Source organism: Astyanax mexicanus, chromosome 18, assembly GCF_023375975.1.
Source record: "Astyanax mexicanus isolate ESR-SI-001 chromosome 18, AstMex3_surface, whole genome shotgun sequence".
Lineage (NCBI taxonomy): Eukaryota > Metazoa > Chordata > Actinopteri > Characiformes > Acestrorhamphidae > Astyanax > Astyanax mexicanus.
In genome coordinates this window covers 13,609,138-13,631,998 of record NC_064425.1, presented here as the reverse complement: position 1 = coordinate 13,631,998, position 22,861 = coordinate 13,609,138, and the positions used below count along the sequence as shown (strand labels likewise).

Genomic DNA, 22,861 nt, shown 5'->3' with positions numbered 1-22,861 from the left:
TTTGTAAAAAAACTTCATTTAAAAACTGCATTTTGTGTTATATTGGCAACTTGCCTTCTTGATAAATTGATAAGACACAGCGAGACCATCCATCTATCTGCCAGTTAAAGGTCTCAGCACTTTGGCGATGGTCTTTGGCAGTCAGTAAACATTAGCTGAATTTGATCAGTCAGTGTAATCAGATGGGTGAGGGCTTTACAGCTCTGGAATGGAGTTAAATTGAGTGCAGTTGACTCATCTTCTGATCTTCCGGTAACTGTGAGACATGAGGCAGGACAGGGACTCGCTTCAGAGAACTGGCCGTGTCGGTCAGGTCAGCGTCAGCGAAGGAGGAAGAGGAGGAGGAGGTAGAGGAGAAGGAAGAGGAGGAAGATGCTGCCGTGACATTTAAAAAAGCAACTCAAGTCTCAGTTTATTCGGCTTTACCTCTTCCGGTGATGATTCATTCAGCTAGAGTGAGGGAGTGAGGGGCAGCACTTGAGTTTAAGGTCCCTACTTAAGATCCCCGTAGAAAATTCTCAGTACATAATAGCCTGCAGTAAATAACACTGTCTGCGGTGGTTAATAGACACCTTCTTATAGCTCTGCATATGACAGTGCATATAGTCTGTTGATTTGATTATTTTTTTCTGATTTATGTAAAAATACATTAATAGGTACAGTCCCATCCAAACGTATTGAAACAGAGAAGCCAAACCCTTCATTTTTGCTAAAACAGAGCGTTTTGACATAATTTCAGCCGTGCAGACGGTTGTGGTTTTTGTACAGCATCAGATATAAACCAGCCTTTTCCATACTTGGTTTCCCCCCCAGTTTCCCAGTTTCTGACCCTCACAGTCAGTGTGTAATCTCTCCACTTATGCTGCCTTATTTAAAATTATAGCTCATACAGTATTGTGATTAGCTGACTCTATGTTGTAGGCTGTAGGAGGCCATCAAACCTAGGGATGTAAGAAATTAAGGAGGCTAAGTAATGCAGTTGTGGTGTTGAAATCAAGAAAAGCTGTGATTACTCAACATTAATTTGACAGTCCAAATTTTATGTCATCACCAAAAATACCAGTATTTCTTAAAGAGTATGTATGAATGAGAAAGTCAATAAATTACACTTTATTTTAAATCCGTTTGTTTAATGTATTATTTTTGTTACCATAAAGGAAAGCAAGATTATGCAGTTCTGTTTGGACATCCATCCAAAGTGTTTGGATCATGACACTTCCTCCACTGTGTTTCACAGATGAGCTGGCATGATTGGAATCATAAGCAGATCCTTTCTCCAAACATTAGACTTTCCATCACACTAGTAAAAGTTAATCTTTGTCTCATCAGTCAATAATCAGTCCACAGGCTTTTCACTGTACTTCTTGGCAAAATCCAGCATGGTCTTTCTCTTTACCTTGCTAATAATGGTTTGCATCTTTTGGAGAAGCCTCTGTACTTTTGTTCATAAAGTCTTTATTGAACAGTAGATTGTGGTACTGTCACTCCTGTCCTCTGGTGGTTGTTGCTGATGTTACTAACAGTTGTTTTCGGGTCTTTTTTATAGCACTCAACACAATGTTTCTCTCATCATCTGCTGTGGTTTTCCTTGGTCTATCAGTTCATCAACAGCTATTTACTGTAGTACACCAGTGACGACTTTCTTCTTCAGGACATTCCAAACTGTTGTACTGGCTGTGGCCAATATTTGTGCTCTAATTGCTCTGACTGATTTTCCATCTTCTCTCAGCTTCACAGTTGCTTGTTTTTCACCCATAGACCGCACTCTGGATTTCATGTTGGTTACTCCTCTAACTATAATGCATCAATGCATCAGACAAATGTCTTCACAGATAAAACCCAAATTTGAAACTGAGCGTTCAGACACTCAGCGCTAGATCCATGTAGGACACATCTGTCACATCTTTTCTACAGACAATAGGTGCTATTTTCTAAACTGTGTATCACATAATATACCTGTAAATAAGAGCTGAAATGTAAAACAATATCTATATTTTAATGTGAGAACCAAATGTTTTCAGCAGAAATAAAGAGATTTGCCTCAATGTTCCAATTCTTTTGGGAGGACTGTATTTAGGATTACACACTGTGCCCTGATTTATGAAACATTTACTCAGTAAATATAAAACCTATAAATTAATGTCCACACTGTTTAAAAAAACTGGGTCTAGGGAGGATGGCATCTTTAGAACGAGCAAAATAACACATGCTGTTCATGTTTATCTCAATGATTATGCAAATTGCTAAGTGCAAATTAAAGGAGGTTTCAGTGCAAATAGAGTAGTTTAGAAGCTGCAGTCCAACACTGTATTGGGTCTTAACAGCAAACAGATGCTCACAGTTTGGGCATCAAGATGCAATGTAAGCAAACTGCAGATCTGTCACTGGAGAATTTGAGACTATCAGTGGTGCTGTTTTTCACTTTTTGACAGTGAGGCTGTTGTTCACTGTTGTCGCAAAAAAAGAGAATTAAGAATGGGCCAATAAAAACGCTACTAAAATCTTGAATTGAAGTCATTTTATTACTAGGGATGGAGGGTGGATGACACTCTCTCCCTGCATCACTCCTACGTTGATGTCAGTCAGCACAGGCATCTGTTTGCTAACTTATCAAAGCTGAGTCGCTGCGCTTTCCTCCGAGTGTGCTGTGAAGCTACTTTGTGTCCAAAAATGCATTTTTCAAGATTCTGCCGGTTTCATGGTATATTACGGTACTTTTATTATTATTATTATTATTATTTATTTAGATATTTTTGTATGACTGGGCTTTTGTATAGGTCTTGGGGGTCACAAGACCAGGCGGACCATGACTGTCCGCGTTGTGTAGTTTTATTTCCAGAAAGATGCGCATCGAGTTACAGCATGGGGTATGCGGCTCCACAAAGCTGAGCTTCCAGTGTGTTAGCTTGTTATGCTAACTGGCTAGCATTATTATCTAGTGAGCTGTCCCAGCGCAGCGAGCTTGTTTGCTGCCGCTGTTCTACACTGTGTGATCCTACACAGTGCTCCGCAGCGCCTCTAGTGGTATGGCGAATGAGGGGTATGAGAAAAAACTGACACACGGTATACCCTATCAACCACCCAGCACTAATGCTACCCAGTGATGCTGAATCAACAGCAGTTTGAAAAGAGGTGGAGTCTGACTTAACATGTATGGGAGGAGGCATGTTCTATCTACACTTTACTCTCCTGGTGTTGGGGCATCACTAGTGATATGGAGAGTGCAGCTGCGTGAGTGGGGTAATCAGTTTAGCTAAATTGTGGGAAACAGTTGGAACAATGCATTAAAAGACATTAAACCCATTAACAGTCTCTGTGTTTCTGTTTCTTCTTGCAGGAGATGGACAAGTAGATTTTGACGAGTTTATGACGATACTGGGCCCCAAGCTTCTGTCTTCCGACACACGGGAAGGCTTCCTCGGACAGACGATAGATAGCATATTCTGGCAGGTAAGCATCCAAAGCATGAGATTGTTCTGTACCAGTGGCGGATGCTGGTCTTTTAAGGAGGGGAAGCTCAATTTCGGCCTACATCTTAACATATGTAGTTTTATTTATACGTAAATTCTACTCTCCCTGAGATTTTTTTTTTTTTGTAAACAAAAGGCATTATTTTCAAGTTTTCACTACACAACAAAAAGGTACCCATTCTTTACATTGAACAATTACATAAAAAAAGACGCTATGACATGAATAAACATAAAATGATCAGTAAAAAAACATTACGCAAAATCTTTAAAGTTGGTAAAGGAAAAAATGCACGTAAATTTATTTTACATAGTTTTAATTTCTTTAAATAATCCCTTTAATAATTTAAATTATTTTAATTATTTTTAATGATAACACAATACTTACTACTGGCCCCTGTTCATTTATGTCCTGAGATGGTTTCATCAAGAGGCAGGGACAACAGTACAGAAGTCAGTCTCTAAACACAAGCAACTACAGAAAAGCACCAGAAATAGAAGCTAGATTTGTCGCTAGTCGTTTTTAATAAAGAAAATGCAGCTATAAGGATCAGGAAAGTCTCAGGTTCAACTCAGAACACAATGAAAATGCTTCCATCACGGAGTTTTACACTAAAAGATCGCTCATTTTGCTGTCAATCAAAAATGGACTCCGCCTCAGACAGATCATCCAATCATCATGCAGAAGCTGAGCGTCCGGGCCGGCCGAGGCCAGCCCACTGCTCCATAGACCCCCAGAGACGCTGAGTGTCCGATGGGCGGGACAAAGCCCAGCATTTATCCAATGACTCGTCTCGTTTCGCAGCGCGCTTTGCTCCGCTATTGAAGTCTGTGCACTGTTTAAAGCAGCACTGTGAAGCTGCGGGAATGAGTGAGAGGAAAGCCGCGGCGTTACCGGTGATAAGAAGCTGATTCTGAACTAAGTTCAGCGCGGTGTAGCGCATATTTAATCAGTGACATGTACACACAACAGTATATATTTAATCACTTATTTTTTTACATTTTAGGAGAAGCTGAGCTTCCCTTGCAGTCTTAGAGCAATCGCCACTGTTCTGTACATATCTCCACAAACATGCTAATATGGAGATGTTTGGGGCTAAATGGTCATCAAGATCTGTTTTACAGTATTTAGTGTATGAATGATGTGCCTGTGTTGTTCCAACACTGCCAGAGCTTTTCCACCAAAAGAACTCTGGTTCTTGAACCAGTTCCGTTCAGGCTAGAGATGGAACTGATCCGATACAATATTGGTATCAGGGCTGATATTGACGTAATTTAACGAATCGGACATCGGGTGACCGCGGCCGATCCACTTACCGATCCATATTCCAGTCCGCAGCTTGAGCTGGACAATAAACCTGCTGTACCTTTAACGCGATTCACTGATCCATATTCCAGTTCCACAGTTTACCCTGAACCCCCAGCAGCTTCAGTCTGCGGCTGACTGAGTAAACTTTAGCTGTTTGTCTGCAAAAAAAACGGCAATTGTCTGGAGAGTTTTCACTTTGGAAACGCCAAACAGCAGAACGCCTACATGTAATATTTGTAAAATCAGCAACCAAAGGATGAACACATTAACATCTGCAGTCTGTTAGCCTAGCTAGCATCGGGCCAACAGCTGCATTTTTTTTGTTGTGAATATAATAGGTATAGCCATAATCCACACCGAATATCAAACCACAGATCCTACCCACCCTAACCAGCACTAAAAAATCTGTTATTTAAAAAAACAGTGATTAATTAAGCTAGGAAACACGATTAGCCATTGGCCACTGAAGATATTCCACTACGCTACATGTCAAAATAAGTCTCCTGCGCAACCATTGCAACCTGTATTTAATATTTAACATATTTAATATTTAACTTTTTTAAAAAATATTTACAAAAAAATAAAATATTTAATTTGAAAGAAAACTATTGTGTGGTCTGTTTCAGCCTCATTATGTAACCTTAATCATAGTACCAATAATAAACTAAAAGAGCCCTTTTATCAGTATTTGTATCGTATCTGCAGTTTTATATTAGTTTTATATCGGAATCAGATCTGAGCTGAAAAAAGTGGATCATCCCATCACTAGTTCACTAGCTTACTGTATAAGAACCATGGTGCTTTTCAGCGAACCAATCTCAGTTTGTACCAGTTTCAGTGCAACCATCAAAACATCACATCATACATCATCAACAGAAGGCGTTGCACAGCAGTGGTGCTCCTGTACAAACAGACACTCCCACAGATGTCACAATGTGCCTACGTTTGTTGGTGGAAACGCATATGAACCGGTTCAAAATTAGGTTTGGGAACCAGAACGGTGCCGGTTTCACAACAATGGAATCTGATATAGGAGTTATAGCTGTGTAATCCTGCCGGCGTGGTGGGACCAGGATGCTGAAGCTGTGTGATGGATGGATGTGTTTGGTAGCAGCATGCTGGGATAGAATAAGTGGCTGTAGTAGCTGCTGCACCTTTAGCTCCAGAGCATGATGGAGGACTGTTTGATGTTATCTGGTAGGATGAAGTACAGCAGTACTGGGTCTGGTTGTATTAGTGTGGTCTTGGCCACGACCTTGGTTGGGCTGTCAGGACATGTCAGTTCTCTCCATTCAAACAGCTGACAGACCTGCAGAGGACAGAGCGATCTTCTCCACCTGCTGCCTGTCTGACTTAGCATAGGAGATATCTATTTTTAGACATTTATTAATGAATGTGGAGGTAAAATGTCATTAATAAGGAATTTTTAATGTGGGATTAAGATGGGCTGCGGCTGACGGGCTTCTTTGATGTGGCTATCTTCTTCTTAAAATGTACAAGAGGTTTGTTATGATTAAATAAAAGCTTCAAATTAAGTTGAAACTCACAAAAATGAGACTTTAAAAGCAAATTAAAGAAGAGAAGAGGCTAAAAACAAACTATACCCTAGAACTGCAAGCTAGGGAAACAGCTATAGCTAAACCCCCAAACCACAATGCTCCCTCCACCATGCTTCACAGTTCAGATGAGGCTGTAGTGTTGGTGTGGAGTGTTCTTGGTCTTCATAAATCATGTCTACTTCAAAGTAATGTTTGTTAAACACAAAAAAATAAAACAAGAATTAAAAACAAACTACATCTTAGGGCTGCATGCTAACGAAAACAATTCACTCCATGAATCACTGTGGATTTGAGAGCACACAATATTGTTTTATTTCCCTGTAAAATGTTGGCTTCACTATATAATTTAATATTTCTTCAATGACTGCAACGTAATGCACCCAGGCCTCAAGGCAGCAAGGCTTCACAGGTGGAAGAAGGATTTGGAGGATTTTTTTTTTCTCTAAACATAGCATTCTGATATCAGGGCATGAGCATAAAATGTATGGATTTCTAATTTGTGATTTTTGTTTTATTATTCATGAGCCTCAAGAGCATGGTGGATTTGACAGCACACTATATCAGATTCTTTTACTTTTACTTCATTGAGGTGTTTTATTTACTTATATAAGTTGAGTGTTTTGGTCTGTGTTTTATTGAGTGGTCTTTGTTGACGTAATGCAATTATTCACAGTGGTGTTCTTTAATAGCAAGGCGAACTGTGCTCTCTCAGGGCTCCGGCAGCTGACGGCAAGCTGCATGACCGGGATTCAAACCAGTGGTACACTCTTTTTTTTTATACCCTTTATTTCTGAAGAAATGATGATAAAAGAGCAAAAGTCGCAATGCTTTTTTTTTGGATCTTGTCTGATCTTAGAAAGAAGTAAAGAGGTGTTAGCAGGTCTTATAGAACACAATGATTCCAGTCGTGATCCAGCTGATTAAGGTCAGCAATTGACTCTCATCTTTACATTTTCTGGGTCCTCTGACTCATTCATTTCTCCTGTAATGTACAATAGAGCATGCAGTGACTAAGCTCCCACCCCCCCCCTCCCCCCCAGAGCGCTGTCTGGATGTGCGCTGAGTGCCGGGGGACCGGTGGGTGTTTTTAGTCCACACTGTGTTTCCGTGTGCGAGGCTCAGATCTTGGTGCCGACATCTGAGATGAACCCAGCCCTTCTCCAGAGGTGGCTGCTGGGCTTCTAGCGGAATCATTTGGGAAGGACAGAAAGGAAATTACAGCCACATCATATAGAGAAAAACTTTTTAACATTTGCTCTACTGATTAACGTGCTAAAGTTAATTAGATGTTCAATGGTGTAATTTCTTCTTGAGGTGATAAAAGCAAGCTGAACTAATGAACCCAACAAAGGAATAAAACATTAAAGGTGCAAACTAGCATCAATGGCTAAAACAGCCACAAACCATGATCCTCCCTCCACCGTGCTTCACAGTTGAGATGAGGTTTTAGTGTTGGTGTTGAGTGTGCTTGGTCTTTTCCCACAAGAATTATGGAACATCCAGGTGGCCTTTAGTAAATGTTAGGCACTAAACTACAGTGAACCTAAAATTAAAGGAGAACTCCAGTGTAAAATGGACTTTTGTTGTAGTAAAACATGATAAAAAGTACTTACCTTTGATGAATAGCACACCTCTGTTCTCCCACAGCGTTTCGAGATCCAGAAATCTTAACAGTTTGTCCAAACACCCGGGGCATATTTTGCCCCAATAAATCGTATTTTCCTATGTTTTACAAGGCTAAAAGTAGCTCTACACCTACTTGCTAGAATCAGGAGAGCCCAGACAATTAAAACAAGGCATTATTAACTTAAAAAGTGAACAAGAAGCTTATTAAAAACCTCTGTTTACATCCCATAATGCTAGCTTAAGCTCAGAGTGCCGCCATCACTGTACTAAAAATAACATAGACATGTATATACATAGACTCCGCATAGCCTGCCTCCTGACGCCGGCTGCTACGCTATGCGGAGTCTATGCATATACATGTCTATGACATATCAATACAAATATGGCGACGCATGTAGCTGAAGCTAGCGTTAGAGGATGTAAACAGTGGTTTTAAAGTTTTAAAGTAATAACTTTTAAAGTTATTAATGCCTCGTTTTAAATGTCAGGGCTCTCTGGATTCTAGCAAGGAGATGTGGAGCTACTTTGAGCTGGATAACGGTGGAAAAGCGATTTATCAGGGCAAATTATGCCCCGTGTCACCCAATCTGAAGGATGTTTGGATAAACTGTTGAAATGTCTGGATCTTGGAATGCTGTGGGAGAACGGAGGTGTGCTATTCATCAAAGGTAAGTAATTTTAATCATGTTTTACTAAACCAAAAGTCCATTTTACACCAGAGTTCTCCTTTAATAGCTTAAATTAGCTATTTAACTTTTTACATTCAGATTAGCTCTGAATCATTTTGAAAGGAAAGGATGTATATTATAGCTAAGAACAGCCACATTATACAGATAAACCATTAACTTTAGTTTACTGATTAAACTGCCTGCTAAAGTAAATTAGATGTACAATCAATTTTAATCAATATAGATTTAAAAAAAAATAGAAGAATAGCATATGTTGCAACTGAGTTCATCAAAACGTCTACAACTGCTCTATTAGATAACCTCAGTCTCACTCTCTCATTAGTCACTGCTTTCCTCTAATTAATCTACATATGTCTGTCTAACAGCCAGGTGTACTTTGTCTGTTTCCTGTTTTTCATCATTCCTTTAAATAGCTGTATGTTCCTGAGCTGCAGCTGCAACAACAAAAAAAGAAAGTGAACCTTTTTGAAATGTCTGGATTTTTGTGTAGATTACTAATAAATAAATGCTGATAAAACAGAATTACTCTTCATACATTGAGTAACAGTAAGTGAATCATCAAATTTAATAGTCTCTAGATTAAAGCTATGCAAATGGTCGTTATATCGATTTTTGTTTTTTTAAATACCATTTTCTCCCCAATTTTACACGGCCATTAGGTCACCCCACGGTTACCCAACCCACTCATTAGGACTCCCCCAATCACTAGTGATGCCCCAACACCAGTAGGGTGAAGGCTAGTACATGCCTCCTCCGATACATTTGTAGTCAGCCACCACCTCTTTTCGAACTGCTGCTGATGTAGCATTTCCGAGTAGCATCACGGCGTACTCAGAGAAAAGCGAAGCGACTCGGTTCTGATACATAAGCTCACAGACGTCTTGTGCTGATGGACATCACCCTATGGGGAGATGAGGAGATAGAGGCCAATTGTGCTCTCTCAGGGCTCCGGCAGCTGATGGCAAGCTACAAAACACGTAGTTATCAGCGTTAAGTGTATTAATTGTATAGTATTCTTTAGGAAATTAAGAAATCTGGGTCATTTCAACAGTTTCAAGAGATGACTTACTTGTTGCAAGTTTTGCATCTGCGTTATATTATGCAGTTAATTCTTGGGCGGCACGGTGAGTTAGTGATTAGCACATAAATACAAACAGCAAATTTACAAAAAGTAGAGCTTTTACAGCACTGTTTTCCTGAACACATCTCAACATAACAACACCTAGTTTGACAAATCAAATCTTTCTGGTGTTAAATCAAGTGAGCTGCTGACGGAACTGAACATTTACACATGCTGGCTGAGGGCATCCAGCAGAAATGTGAAACTAAACTTTCGTCTACAGCTTGGCTCAGGATACAACCTACTTTACCCAAAAATGTTATTTTTTACTGTGTTTATGTTTATTTGCACCTGTTCAAATCAAATGTGGTGCTTTTTTCAGGCAAAAGCACTCGTATTGCTTAGATAAATGAATTAGTGTGATTTGCTTAGGCATCTAAAACTTTTGCACAGTACTGTAGATGCAGTCCCCCATGTGGACGCTGGTTTCTGGTTAAGAGTATGTTGTGCACAATTGGCTGCTGCATCTCACCAGTGTGTGTGAGCGTGTGGGTGAGTGCAGAGTGTAAAATGTGAGGTTAATGTGACCTTGGGGGTCCACAAAGTGTACAGTATGTAAGTTTAAATGTTCAATAACTTCACTCATTACACATTGAGTCAGGTGAATGATTTTGTAAATTCTAAGCATTTGAAAAAAATCTTTTTTTAATCACAAAGTCAAATAACCTTCAAGCCAGACTCTGGGAGGAGCTCTGCTGAGTCCTCCCTCTGAAACGGCTGTGTAAACATCAGTACACCCAGCACGGCACTTGAGTAAACACGGGAGCTTATTGGAGAAGATCGGGAGACTCTCCTCAAGGCCAGTACTCTCACAGTCAGACTTTTATTGGCTGCAGTTAGGATCATAAATATTTGGACATTGACACAACCTTCATGATTTGGGCTCGGCATGCCATCGCTTAATCCCTGTACACTTCAGAATTCATCCTTCTGCTTCTGTCTTCTGTAACATCTTTAAGAAACACTAGTGACCCAGTGCCACTGGAAGCCATGCACGCCCATGCTATCATACTACCACCACCATGTTTAACAGAGGACGTGGCGAGCTTTGTGTCACGCTGTTTCGAGCCGTTCCAAGCCTTCTTTATACTTTCTTCTTCCCATCATAATTCTGGTACAGGTTGATCTTATTTGTTTTATTTGTCCAAAGAACTCTGTTCCAGAACTGGGCTGCCTTCTTTAGATTATTAAAATGTTTTTTTGGCAAAGTCTAATCTGGTCTTACTGTTTATGATTTGAACCCTCTGTATTTGCTCTCATTAAGTCTTCTCTTTACAGTAGACTGACAAACTGATACACCTTCTTCCTGTAGAGTGTTCTTCACTTGGGTGGATGTTGTAAAGGGTTTTTTTGAGAACATCCTGAGAACATCCCCTTCTTTTGTCTTCTCTTGATGTTGAGGACTTTTTGAGTTCCTGAGCTCAACCACGGGACACTTTTTTTATCAGAAAGTTTCTAAAGTGTTGATTTGGTCACTCCTAACATCTCCACTATCTCTATCTGATGGATTTCTTCTTTTTTTTAAGGCTAATGATGAGCTTCCAAATTCGAATAGATTTCAGACCTTTTAACTGCTTAACTGATGATGGATTAATGAGGGAATAGCCAACGCAGCCTGTAAAATAGCTTTTGAGATAATTTGTCCAATTACTTTTGAGCCCCTGAAATGAGGAGGCTTTGTAGATAAATGGTTGTAATTCCTAAACAATTCATAGGATATTTTTGTTCAACCTCTTGAATTAAACCTGAAAATCTACACTTCAATTAAAAACATCTAATTTATTTTACTTTAAGTCCAGTGCAGAGACCACATTATGAAGAGTGTGTCATTATTTATGATCCTGATTGTATCAGTACAGATCAAGACCTATGAATGGTCTCCAAACACATTCCTTACTGAAAGCCTAAGCGTTCCATAAAGCACAGAAAACGAGCCCAGTTCCTAAAGCTCTGCCGGGGCGAGTCTCCTCACAGCACAAGGCACAACGCTGGTGGGTTTAATTATGTTTTATGAATGGCTCCCCAGGCTTCTTGGAAGATGCAGGCGTTAAGTATTTATTTGCTGCGCCGCTCGGCTCTATCAGGCCTGCTCCGTCCTGCACCGCCTCACTTCACTGCTCACGCTGCCCAGGGCACCTCTTACTTACTGACGCTGGTCACACGTATCAGGTCAAGCAATGAACATGAAGGTGCCACGATGTTGGTGTTTTGTGTCTGTCTTAATATACAGTATATAAGTGGCAGAGGATGTTTTCATGAGGCTGTACATTTGAGTTTGTAGATTTTGTTGTCATGGCATTCTCTTACCATCAGAGGGCTACCTTGAGCTCAGGCTCTGGAAATCACTTATTAGGAAAAGAAGAAGTGGGCATTGTTAAAAGCATCACAGCCACCTTGTTTAATTGTATAAAATATATATATAATGGAAAAAGGTTTTATGGAACGAGGGTCCTATTATTTTAACCCAAAATATACATTTTACTGAAAATGTGGAACAAAGCAGTAGAATATTTAAATCGAATTGACTTGTAGCTATGTAACATTTCTTATACGTCTGTATTGACTGTATTTACAACTGTATTTATTTCATAGACTCTTTTAGAGCTTAAAACACCGGTAATTATTCTCTTTGGTGTGCTAACAACAATGTGTTTGTTTGTTTGTTGAGATTGATTCAAGAGCTATTTTCCTGTACAATTCAATTACTTTGAAAACAATAAAACATTAACAAAAATGTGGCCATTATGATCTGCTGCAAACAGCTTGTTTGCTGCTGTCATGGCTGTTTGAATATTTTAATTTCTTCTGTTGAGAAAATAAAACAGTAAATGCATTTATTTGAATGATATTGATGGTGTTTTTCTGTTTGTAGAAGGAACGTTCATGTACTACTCTCTTGTCTGGGGTTTAAATGGACGATGGACAGTAAATGGAGGGTCTTGGACCACAGTTTCCTGCTGTATTGATCTTTCTCATGGGTGCTGAGGACAATGATGATTGGTAAATTTCAGCTAATCACTCTGGATGACTTCGGATTGGTCCACTCCTTGGTCCACTGCTGTTAATGCCTTGTGAATCAACACGTAACTACTCAGTAGATCAGTAATTTGTATTATTTAACTTTTTTTGTATTTTTCTTTAAACAAATGCTCAACTGGTTCAGGATTAGGAACTGTACCCAAAGACTGCTTAACCTCTGGCTGAATATTGGCTGTGTACTAAGTTGTAAAGTTAAGAGAGTGAAAACATATATTGTGCATTCAGTATGATTTGATATGTATGAAGTGATTAGCCTTTTTTGGGAAGGTGTTTGTTACAAGTTGCTGTGGAACTCTGCAACATGGCTTTCACTACAGAAAGAGAGATAAACAGACTTCGAGCCCTTTTATAACACCAAAACCAAGAGGTGGTGGACCCAACATATGAGAAATGTTCTTAGCCTTTCAACTTGACCTGTTATTTAGCTGTGAGGTTGTGTGGAACACTGTGGTGTAGGTGGGAAAAGGTTAGTCTGAATAAATATTACTCCAGGATCTGGAAGGCATCAGGATCTGAGTGGTCCAGCAGTTTTAAGTGCTGCCAATATAGATCATGCCATCAGCAGCCAGAGTCAGAGAAAGCGCAAGTGGACTTTCTCTGCCAAAGTGTTCAATTGGGGTAAAATTAGAAATAAATGAAAAGAAATAGAAAACAGACGAAGCACATTATATATCAAAAGCCATAGTGCTACAGTATGTAAGTTTAACATAAAGTGATCTATAGTCAAGTTAGTGTGGGTGTGTCAGTGTGTCTTTGCTTTCGTAACAATGGGAAAAGTACACCTTGCATGGCTCGAAGCATGCAAAAAGCATGCACTAATTCTCTTAATTAATCATGGGTGTGTTTTGGGCATATTGTGAAATAAACCAATCAGCGCGTCACTTGCCATTCCCTTTAAGAGCCAAGTGTGCTCTGACCTTGGCAGATTGCTATTTTAATGGCTCAGCTACATTGACGCATCCAATGCTTCTCAGCAGAAGAAACTGACCTGCTTGTTTATTCTTTTTGTTGTTGTAAAAGTTTGTATAGCTGTCAACAGAAACGTGCTACAGATTTGTGCACTGCTGTGTGTATGTGCATTGAGTTGCACCTGTGCACCTGTGTTGACAATTCACTGCCAAGATAGTAATGAACGTCTGACTGTTGATGTCTGTCTAGGTTGTAATCAGTCAGTGATGCACCTGTGTTTTTTTTTTTTGCTGTCAAGATAGCAATACGCCACAAATGTACCTGAACACACCTCACTTTCACACCAAAAGGTGTGGTCTGTATTTAGGGGGCAGCTTGGGAAAGCCCACACCTGTGAATTACCAAAATTTGAGTGATAAATCATAGAAGGCTTATATTACCACCCGTAGTGGACAGCTCATTCTTTTTTCCTATATTACATTAACATCATTCCCCCCTATTACTGATCTACTCTGAACCTGAACAGTGAACATTTTATTTACAATGTAGGTCAAAAAAACAGTATGGTAATCAAATCCTCCAGAACAAAGACCATCCTTTTAGCAGCTGTACAGTGAATTTCCCTTCTGAACTATTTCCTCCTCCTTTATTGTGTATGACAGCAGGAGAAAACAGCATTTTGGAGACATCAAAATGGCTTCTGCTGTGACGCCCAGCATGAAACCTCATCTGAGTGCCAGCTTGATAGAACTCGCGAAACAAGAAGCAGAACTCAGCGATGGTTCCTTTCTAGCTTTCAGATCCGAGCAGTAAAAGGCATCTGCATATCAGAATCATCAGGTTTTTCAGCTTCCACTGCATCCTCAACTTCCCAACACCCTCAGCTTCCACTGCATCCTCAACTTCCCAACACCCTCAGCTTCCACTGCATCCTCAACTTCCCAACACCCTCAGCTTCCACTGCATCCTCAACTTCCCAACACCCTCAGCTTCCACAGCATCCTCAACTTCCCAACACCCTCAGCATCCACTGCATCCTCAACTTCCCAACACCCTCAGCTTCCACAGCATCCTCAACTTCCCAACACCCTCAGCTTCCACTGCATCCTCAACTTCCCAACACCCTCAACTTCCACTGCATCCTCAGCTTCCCAACACCCTCAACTTCCACTGCATCCTCAGCTTCCCAACACCCTCAGCATCCACTGCATCCTCAACTTCCCAACACCCTTAGCATCCACTGCATCCTCAACTTCCCAACATCCTCAGCTTCCACTGCATCCTTAACTTCCCAACACCCTCAGCTTCCACAGCATCCTCAACTTCCACAGCATCCTCAACTTCCCAACACCCTCAGCTTCCACTGCATCCTCAACTTCCCAACACCCTCAACTTCCACTGCATCCTCAGCTTCCCAACACCCTCAGCATCCACTGCATCCTCAACTTCCCAACACCCTTAGCATCCACTGCATCCTCAACTTCCACTGCATCCTCAGCTTCCCAACACCCTCAGCATCCACTGCATCCTCAACTTCCCAACACCCTCAGCTTCCACTGCATCCTCAACTTCCCAACACCCTTAGCATCCACTGCATCCTCAACTTCCCAACATCCTCAGCTTCCACTGCATCCTTAACTTCCCAACACCCTCAGCTTCCACAGCATCCTCAACTTTCACAGCATCCTCAACTTTCACAGCATCCTCAACATCCTCAGCTTCCACAGCATCCTCAGCATCCACTGCATCCTCATCATCCACAGCATCCTCAACTTTCACAGCATCCTCAACTTCCGAACACCCTTAGCATCCACTGCATCCTCAACTTCCCAACATCCTCAGCTTCCACTGCATCCTTAACTTCCCAACACCCTCAGCTTCCACAGCATCCTCAACTTTCACAGCATCCTCAACTTTCACAGCATCCTCAACTTTCACAGCATCCTCAGCATCCTCAACATCCTCAGCTTCCACAGCATCCTCAGCATCCACAGCATCCTCAGCATCCACAGCATCCTCAACTTTCACAGCATCCTCAACTTCCCAACACCCTCAGCTTCCACAGCATCCTCAGCATCCACAGCATCCTCAGCATCCACAGCATCCTCAGCTTCCACAGCATCCTCAGCTTCCACAGCATCCTCAACTTCCACAGCATCCTTAATTATCACAGCATCCCACAGCTTTTACAGCATCCACAACTTCCACAGCATCCTCAACTTTTACTGCATCCTCAGCTTCCACAGCATTCTCTGCTTCCACAGCATCTTTAGCATCCCAGTAGCTTCGTGAATCTATAGAGGATTTGTCCCTCCTCTGCTGCACAAAGAGCACTGCGAGTGCAGATAAAAGAGCTAAAGCACATCTCAGTGTTTTTAATTACTGCCACACGTCAGGCTTATTAATCGCTCCCAGAGTGGGGGACCACACTGAGCTTGGCTAATAAGATGGTGATTCAGTCGAGAAGGTTTTGACGGAGGGATAATGATGGATCCATGCAGGCTCCCTCAATGGGAAGTGATGAGAAGATTAGGGGACTAGAGATGCTGATTGTCTGTTCCCTTAAGCTGCTCTTCAAAGCACTGTGAAAGAACTACTTGGTGTGTGGAGCAATACGTCTTGCTGACAGTTTGAAGGTTTAAGATCCAATAGCCTGTAAAGAGCACCAGCATTAACCTTGAGATGTTCTCATACATCAGAACGGTCGCCATGAATCAGTGTTCCAACTAAGGATTGAGTCGTATACTTCGGATAAATAAACTGGGTGGTTAAGTAATGAAGTCTAGAAATAGCGCTATGTTCAGAGCGGATTTAGCCATAAATAGTAATGAAGTGTATTGAAGTGTACTGAAGATCATATAATATATAATCACATAATTTATATTTTGGTTGCTATATAGATTTATGGCCACTTTTTTTGAGATATCAACAGTGTTCCAACTCTAGCTTGTTCAGTTTGTGTGCTTCTTGTTTGTATACAGGTTTTTGGTCGAATGCACCGTTTTCATAAAAATGTCTCTAACATCCAATTTTTTTCCAATTAAGAATGAAGAGGGTGCTAAATTCATACCCATCTACTGTACTTCGTCAAATACACATAATTTTAGATATATTGTCTCAAGGCAGATCCTCAAGAACAAATTCACTGTCAGTATGGTTGCAAACTATAAATCACTATGAACCAAACTATGATCCACAATCACCTACTTGTTGTTTGTTTTTTTTGCCCTCGTTCCTCCCATTAAGTCATTTAAATACTGCATCATTTAAATACTGTTGCAACAGTGCTTCTGAATATATCTACACTGATGGACATGGTGGTTTAGAAATTAGTTGTGTTCGGATAAATTTCTGCTTCCGCTTTTACGAAAACATTAGAACACTTCCAGATAGCTGAACCATTAAAATAGCAAACCGTCTTAGTCAGAGCACACCTGGCTCTTAAAGGAAATGGCAACCGACACTCTGATTGGTTTATTTCATGTTACGCCCAAAACACACCCATGATTAATTAAGAGAATTAGTACATGCATTTTGCACATTTCGAGACGCACAAGGTGTACTTTTCCAGTTGTTAAGATAGCAAAGACACACTACTGATACAAGATCGCTAAAAATGGGCCCTCTGTTTTCCGACAGCCTCAAAACTTTATGTTCTTCTGCAGAGCAGGTAACTGAGTTCCACAACACAGCCATACTGTTTTTTCATCCCTTAATTCTACCACTGACTCCTATTCATTTATGCCCACACCCCACACCTAGAGTTTTGTTTTCCCAACAGCCACCAAACAAATTGCTTTTGCTCCGTCAGGGCAGGTCCTGAAGCTCTAATCTACAGCCAGACTGACCCACACTCGTCTGTTGTTTTTTTAAACCCTCGCTCCTTCCACTTAAGCTGTTCAACCGTTCTGCATTTCTTTCAGGAAATGTACTTTTCTGGTTATTTTTGTTTTCTAATTCTAGCTTTTCAATTCGTGAAACACAGGATTATTCAGGCTGAAGTTTACTTCTCAGTCACTATTCATTTAATGCTTCCCAATACTTTTTTAGGAGGTTTTAGGAGAGCATACAAACTCATGGCGGCTTATTATTGAACAATAGTTGCTGCGTTTCCTTCATTCTGTGAAGCTCCAGCTCATCCTAAATCACCCCAAATCACAATCTCAGTTGATCAGGTTTAGATCAGGGGATTGGTCAGGTGGAGGACACTTTTGTACCCTTTACTATGTAATTCCATATGTGTCCCTTAATAGTTGTCATGTCTTTAATTTTAATCTACAATATAGAAAATAAATTGAATAAAGAAAAACACTAAGTAAAGAGGTGTACAAACTTTAGATGGGTACTGAACTTTAAAAGATGGTGAGTTCCACGCTGCTGAGATGTTTCTTTAGGTTCAAAAGGAATGTTTGATTCAGATTTGTTTCTTCCTGTTAAATATTGAAGAGGTTTTCCCTTTTTTTTTGTGCAGTTGGGAAATTGCAAAACTGCAGCAGCTTCGAGGAGCCTGTTTCTTTTTGGGTAAAATTTCCATTCTGCTGATGGAAAATCAATGATGCAAGAGCAAAAAACTCTGTTTAAAATGTTTAAAAATCAGCTCCTTGCTAAACTTCCATACGCTGTGCTTATCTTATGTTCGGCACCTTTGCCAGACCGGTTGACGGTGTAGAAGTATCACTCAGGTTGTGTGTATAGTTTGGCTCAGTGCTGACTGAGACAGTGTGTTAAATCTGGTGGTGTGGAGTGTAAATTGGATGTGGTGAAGTGTATCAGTGCTATTTTTTGACCAGACTGCCCTGTGCAGGAAGTTTCAAGTGCAGAACTGACATGTAGGTGGAATGACTGATGAGAACCTGCCAGACAGAGTGACATGAAGCAGCGGGAGGCAGATGATTATGGTCCTGCTTCTGCAGCTCATAGTTTCACCCCCTTAAATAAAAGACAAAACAGTGCTTGCTGTGGTATGAGCCTGTTATTGGAACTGTATATTTAGAAAGTGGTTGCTTTTCAGTTCAGAAACTCACAGACATTTTCTCTAAATGTGTCTAAAGTTTACAGATGCATTGAGTATTTGGCAACCAGAAGTTTTTGAGTGCTGTTTCTCTTACCAAGCTCAGACTACACAACATTTTTTATCTCTCACGATGTTCACTATGTCAGAATAAGCAGTCATCTTTTTTTGTGTGTCTGGCAACACTACACGTTACAGACCAATCATTGTCTACGTCCTTACGTAAGTTTGTAGGTCATCGCGGAGGAAGAGCAAAGAATCAGTGTCAGGGAGCATGTTGTGGAGCACAGCAAAATAGGCGGTAAAATACAAAGCATTCTAAAGCCCTATCCAGACAGGATTAATATCTCAGGGGGTCCTGTGTTAATTTTCCCTTTTACGGAGGATCCTCTATGATTTTGTTGCCGTCCAGAACGACCATGTATGTGTTTTTCTCAGACGTCCTCTGAGAAAATTACAGGCAGAATTATCTACTGTTTTTCGCTGAACTCTGTGGTTATAAGGTAATGTTATTCCCGTCCGGACGCACATCTTTGAGTTTAATAATATATAGCTATTTGTCCACTGCCACGCACCGTAGTTACACTTTGGGTGTGCGTTTTCAGAGATCCACGTGAACACAACAGCAAAGGGGAAATGGAGAAGCTACTGAACACGTCTCTTGGTCAAACAATCATACTGTGTCATTCATGTCAAATACTGTTCTTTGACTAGGTCATACTACACAGACCTTTCTCACTTGCAACACTGAAATTTGCATCCAACGCAGACAATTTGTCAGCTCCAACAGAATCGTGTAACATTTGGTATAAATTAATGTAGTCTAATCTGGTCATAACTTTATAAGTACAATTGAGCTGCTGAGGAAAGTGTATTGGGTGTTAACCCTCTGTTGCATAAATTATACTTTATATTTTTTTTTTTTAAAGCTTGGGAGTCCCTGTGAATATCTCAAATATACATTTCCATTTAAAATTTTGCTAACAAACCAATCGTTTGAATCAGAGCAAGGATCTGATGCTCTTAAACACATAAAGAAGCAAGAAATTCAAGTAAATAATTAACTCTTGACAAGATCAACACAGCTGTTAACTAAAAGCCATTCCAGGTGACTTTACCTCATAAAGCATATTTTACATAAAGAATGTAAAATATAAAACATTTAAGTTTAACACTTATTTGTTTACTAAATCATTTCAAATGTTTTCTCCATAGTTTGGATGATTTTTTTAATTTATTTTAGTCTACAATGCAGTTTATATTTTAATATAGTGAAAAAACACTTTTTCAATTGAACTGGTACTGTATATATTTTGACCACAAACACTGTAGATCGTTTGGAGTCTTCTCATCTTCGCTTATGATTTGATGATGTGTCTCTTTGGGTTTGGTTTGGCTTTTATGTTTCTGCTTTTAACGTTGTTTTTTTAGAACATTGGACTGTTCTACACTCATCCCCTGGTTCTGGAGGATGTTGGTAAGAGTTCTTTTTTGGGTTTTTTAATCACAGAACTCACAGTGTTTGTCTTCAGAGGCTGATGTTTTCCTTGTCTGACCTGATCGATGTCTGTTTTTTATAGGAACGCTGATCGTTAGCCAGTATTGGGGCCGATACAGCTCTTGTCATTGTTGTTATTGTCGTCTCATCCTCTCAGTTGCAACTTCTGTTGGTAGTTTGTGTCTCTTGCTGAGATTTTCAATCATTAAATTCCTCTCAGTGCTATCTGTCATAATACCGCAGTCGGGGCTCAGTGGGAGCCGATGATTCGGGTCTTTGAAGGCTGCTGATAAAGTGCAGTCCCCCCGCGGCGATGATGCGTGGCCTTACAGTCACCCAAGGCCGGACTCATGATTCTCTATAAAGCTCTGTCATAGCGCCGGCCAAACTTTGAACCACTGCTCCACCCTGATGTCCAAAGACATGAAAAGGCCAAGGCTCATTTGAAGTGGACCGTTCAAAGCACATCAGCTTCACAGCGGGTCCGGGACTCAGGCGGTTCAGTTCGTTTATACGTGGTGTAGACTTTCTGATGTGACTTTTACACGGGCATCAGTTCAGCCCTGGAGGAATCGCACTGACGTAATTTGTCAGCTAATTATGAAACCCTTCATAAACAGAATCGAATAAGACTGAGCGGAGAAGACACAGTGCAGTCGATGATTGGGTGAGTCACTGAGAATGTGACACCCATGTTTTGATCTGAAAGACATTTATAGTAGATGTAAACTATGAAGAAAAAACATATACAGTAGATACAGCTGAATAGCAGCACTACTGAGGTAGAGGATCAAAATATATAGATTATGTAGAGGTTAGATCAGGCCCAAAAAATCCGACCTGACCCGGCCAAAACCCTGCATGTTCTGCCCGAGCCCGACCCAACCCGAACCATAAACTGTCATTATGAGCCCGAGCCCGACTCGACCCAAAAACTGTCTGTTTTCAGGCCATTTAAATGAGCGAAATCTGTTCAGAATGATATCAATTAACACTAAAACACTGAAGCAGCGCAGAAATATAATTTAATAAAAATGTTTTTTTTTTTTAAACAGCTGCACACAGCGCTGCAAGTTAAACACGGACAAAGTGGAGGAGCTCACGTGCGGCCAGAGCTGCGTGATCAGAACTTTCTAACTGGTGCAACTTTCTTTAAACACTTTAATTAGTAAATTGTAACTTGTAAAATAAATTTTTTATGATAGTTTAATTTTATTTTGTTTTCACTTTTTCTCCTCCAATTTAGTTAGCTTTAATTCTTTTTTATAGTGGGTTTGCTAGTTTTAATTAGTTTAGTTTTTACACATCACATCAGAGAGCTTAATTTGAGAAACACATAAACAAACTCAAAAACTCAATAAACTTTACAGGTTTCACAAATGTTCTCCAAAATGATCAAGTATGAGTGAGTAAGAGAGAGAGAGAGGGAGAGAGAGAGAGAAAGAAATTTATCAGTTCATCCATCTGCGTGGGGTGTTCAGGTGTTGTATGAGCTACTCACAGGTATTTATAGCTGTGTGTTGTTTATTGCACTGTATCTCCTGTTTCACTACAGAACACGCGCTTTTATCTCCCTCGCGCTCATAGTCTAATCCCATTCTGCAGTTTCCTCAGGGTTTTCTGTCGTAATCTCGCTAGCACGAGGCGCCGCGCGCTGCCGCTGTTGTGCCGAATCTGTTGTGCCGACTCCCCTGCAGAATCTGGCTCCGCTTCGCGTGCGGACATTACCGCGCGCAGTAAAACTGCTCGAGTGGAAACAGCGCTTATTAATAAATTAACAAACACAAAAACGAAGGATTTTCTATCAGTAATTTCAATTTGTTTTAGTTAGTTTTATTAAAACACAATACAGTTCCAGTTAGTTATGTTTTTTCCTTTTAATTACTGTTTTTATTAGTTTCAGTTAACAAAAATGTTTTTTCACTTTCAGTTTTAGTTATGTTGTTCATTTTCATTAACGATAATAATTGGTTACTTAACTATATTGTGATTATCACACCAGAGCTTTATATAAAATAAAAATATAATTAAAAAACAGATGCCTTCATCTCAGACTATTTTCTGGAGTCCGACCCGGCCCGAGAAATGAGGTGTGAGTTCGGGTCTGGCTTTGGTTCGGGTCGGGTTCAGGCAGAGAATCTAAGCTCTAAGAGTATCAGCCTGAGGTCAGTCTGCCTGCTCTAGTCTCTGTTACTACTAAAGACTCTAAATCCCAGCATGCTCTAGTCCCTGGACTACAGTGACGCTGATGAGCATGCGATGCTGTCGCGCTCTGCTTCGCCTTCCTATTGATTGGTTGATTACTCGATTACTCCCAGTTGTGTCCCCATGTATATAAGGACCATTGTTCCTCTCCCATGTTGCCGAGTATTACCTGCCTTTTGTTACTGACCTCCTGCTGTCCTTAGACTACTCTCTTTGCCTTGTCCTTTTTTTGTTATTCGGATAATCTGTTGCTGACCTCCTGCCTGACCCTCACTACAATTCTGGTATGATCTTATTCAGCACGTGTCTCAGCTTTCCCTGGTACCAGTGTTCCTTACAGAGTACCAGTCAAATTCAGTGTTTTTTTACTGTTTTAAAATGTTCTAAAATGTTAAAATCATCCAAACTATGAAGATAAAATATGAGTTT

The 22,861-nt window shown here is 40.4% G+C and overlaps 1 protein-coding gene across 2 annotated transcripts in view; it reads left to right on the top strand.

Annotated features, from left to right (window-relative positions):
* Nucleotides 1-22,861, top strand: part of caln1 (calneuron 1) — an 89,068-nt gene that overhangs the window by 34,194 nt on the left and 32,013 nt on the right. For both annotated transcript variants that reach the window (XM_007248651.4, XM_007248650.4), the window contains exon 4: nucleotides 3,338-3,450. In XM_007248651.4, the coding sequence (XP_007248713.1) occupies nucleotides 3,338-3,450 (113 nt within the window). The remainder of the gene's footprint in view (nucleotides 1-3,337; nucleotides 3,451-22,861) is intronic.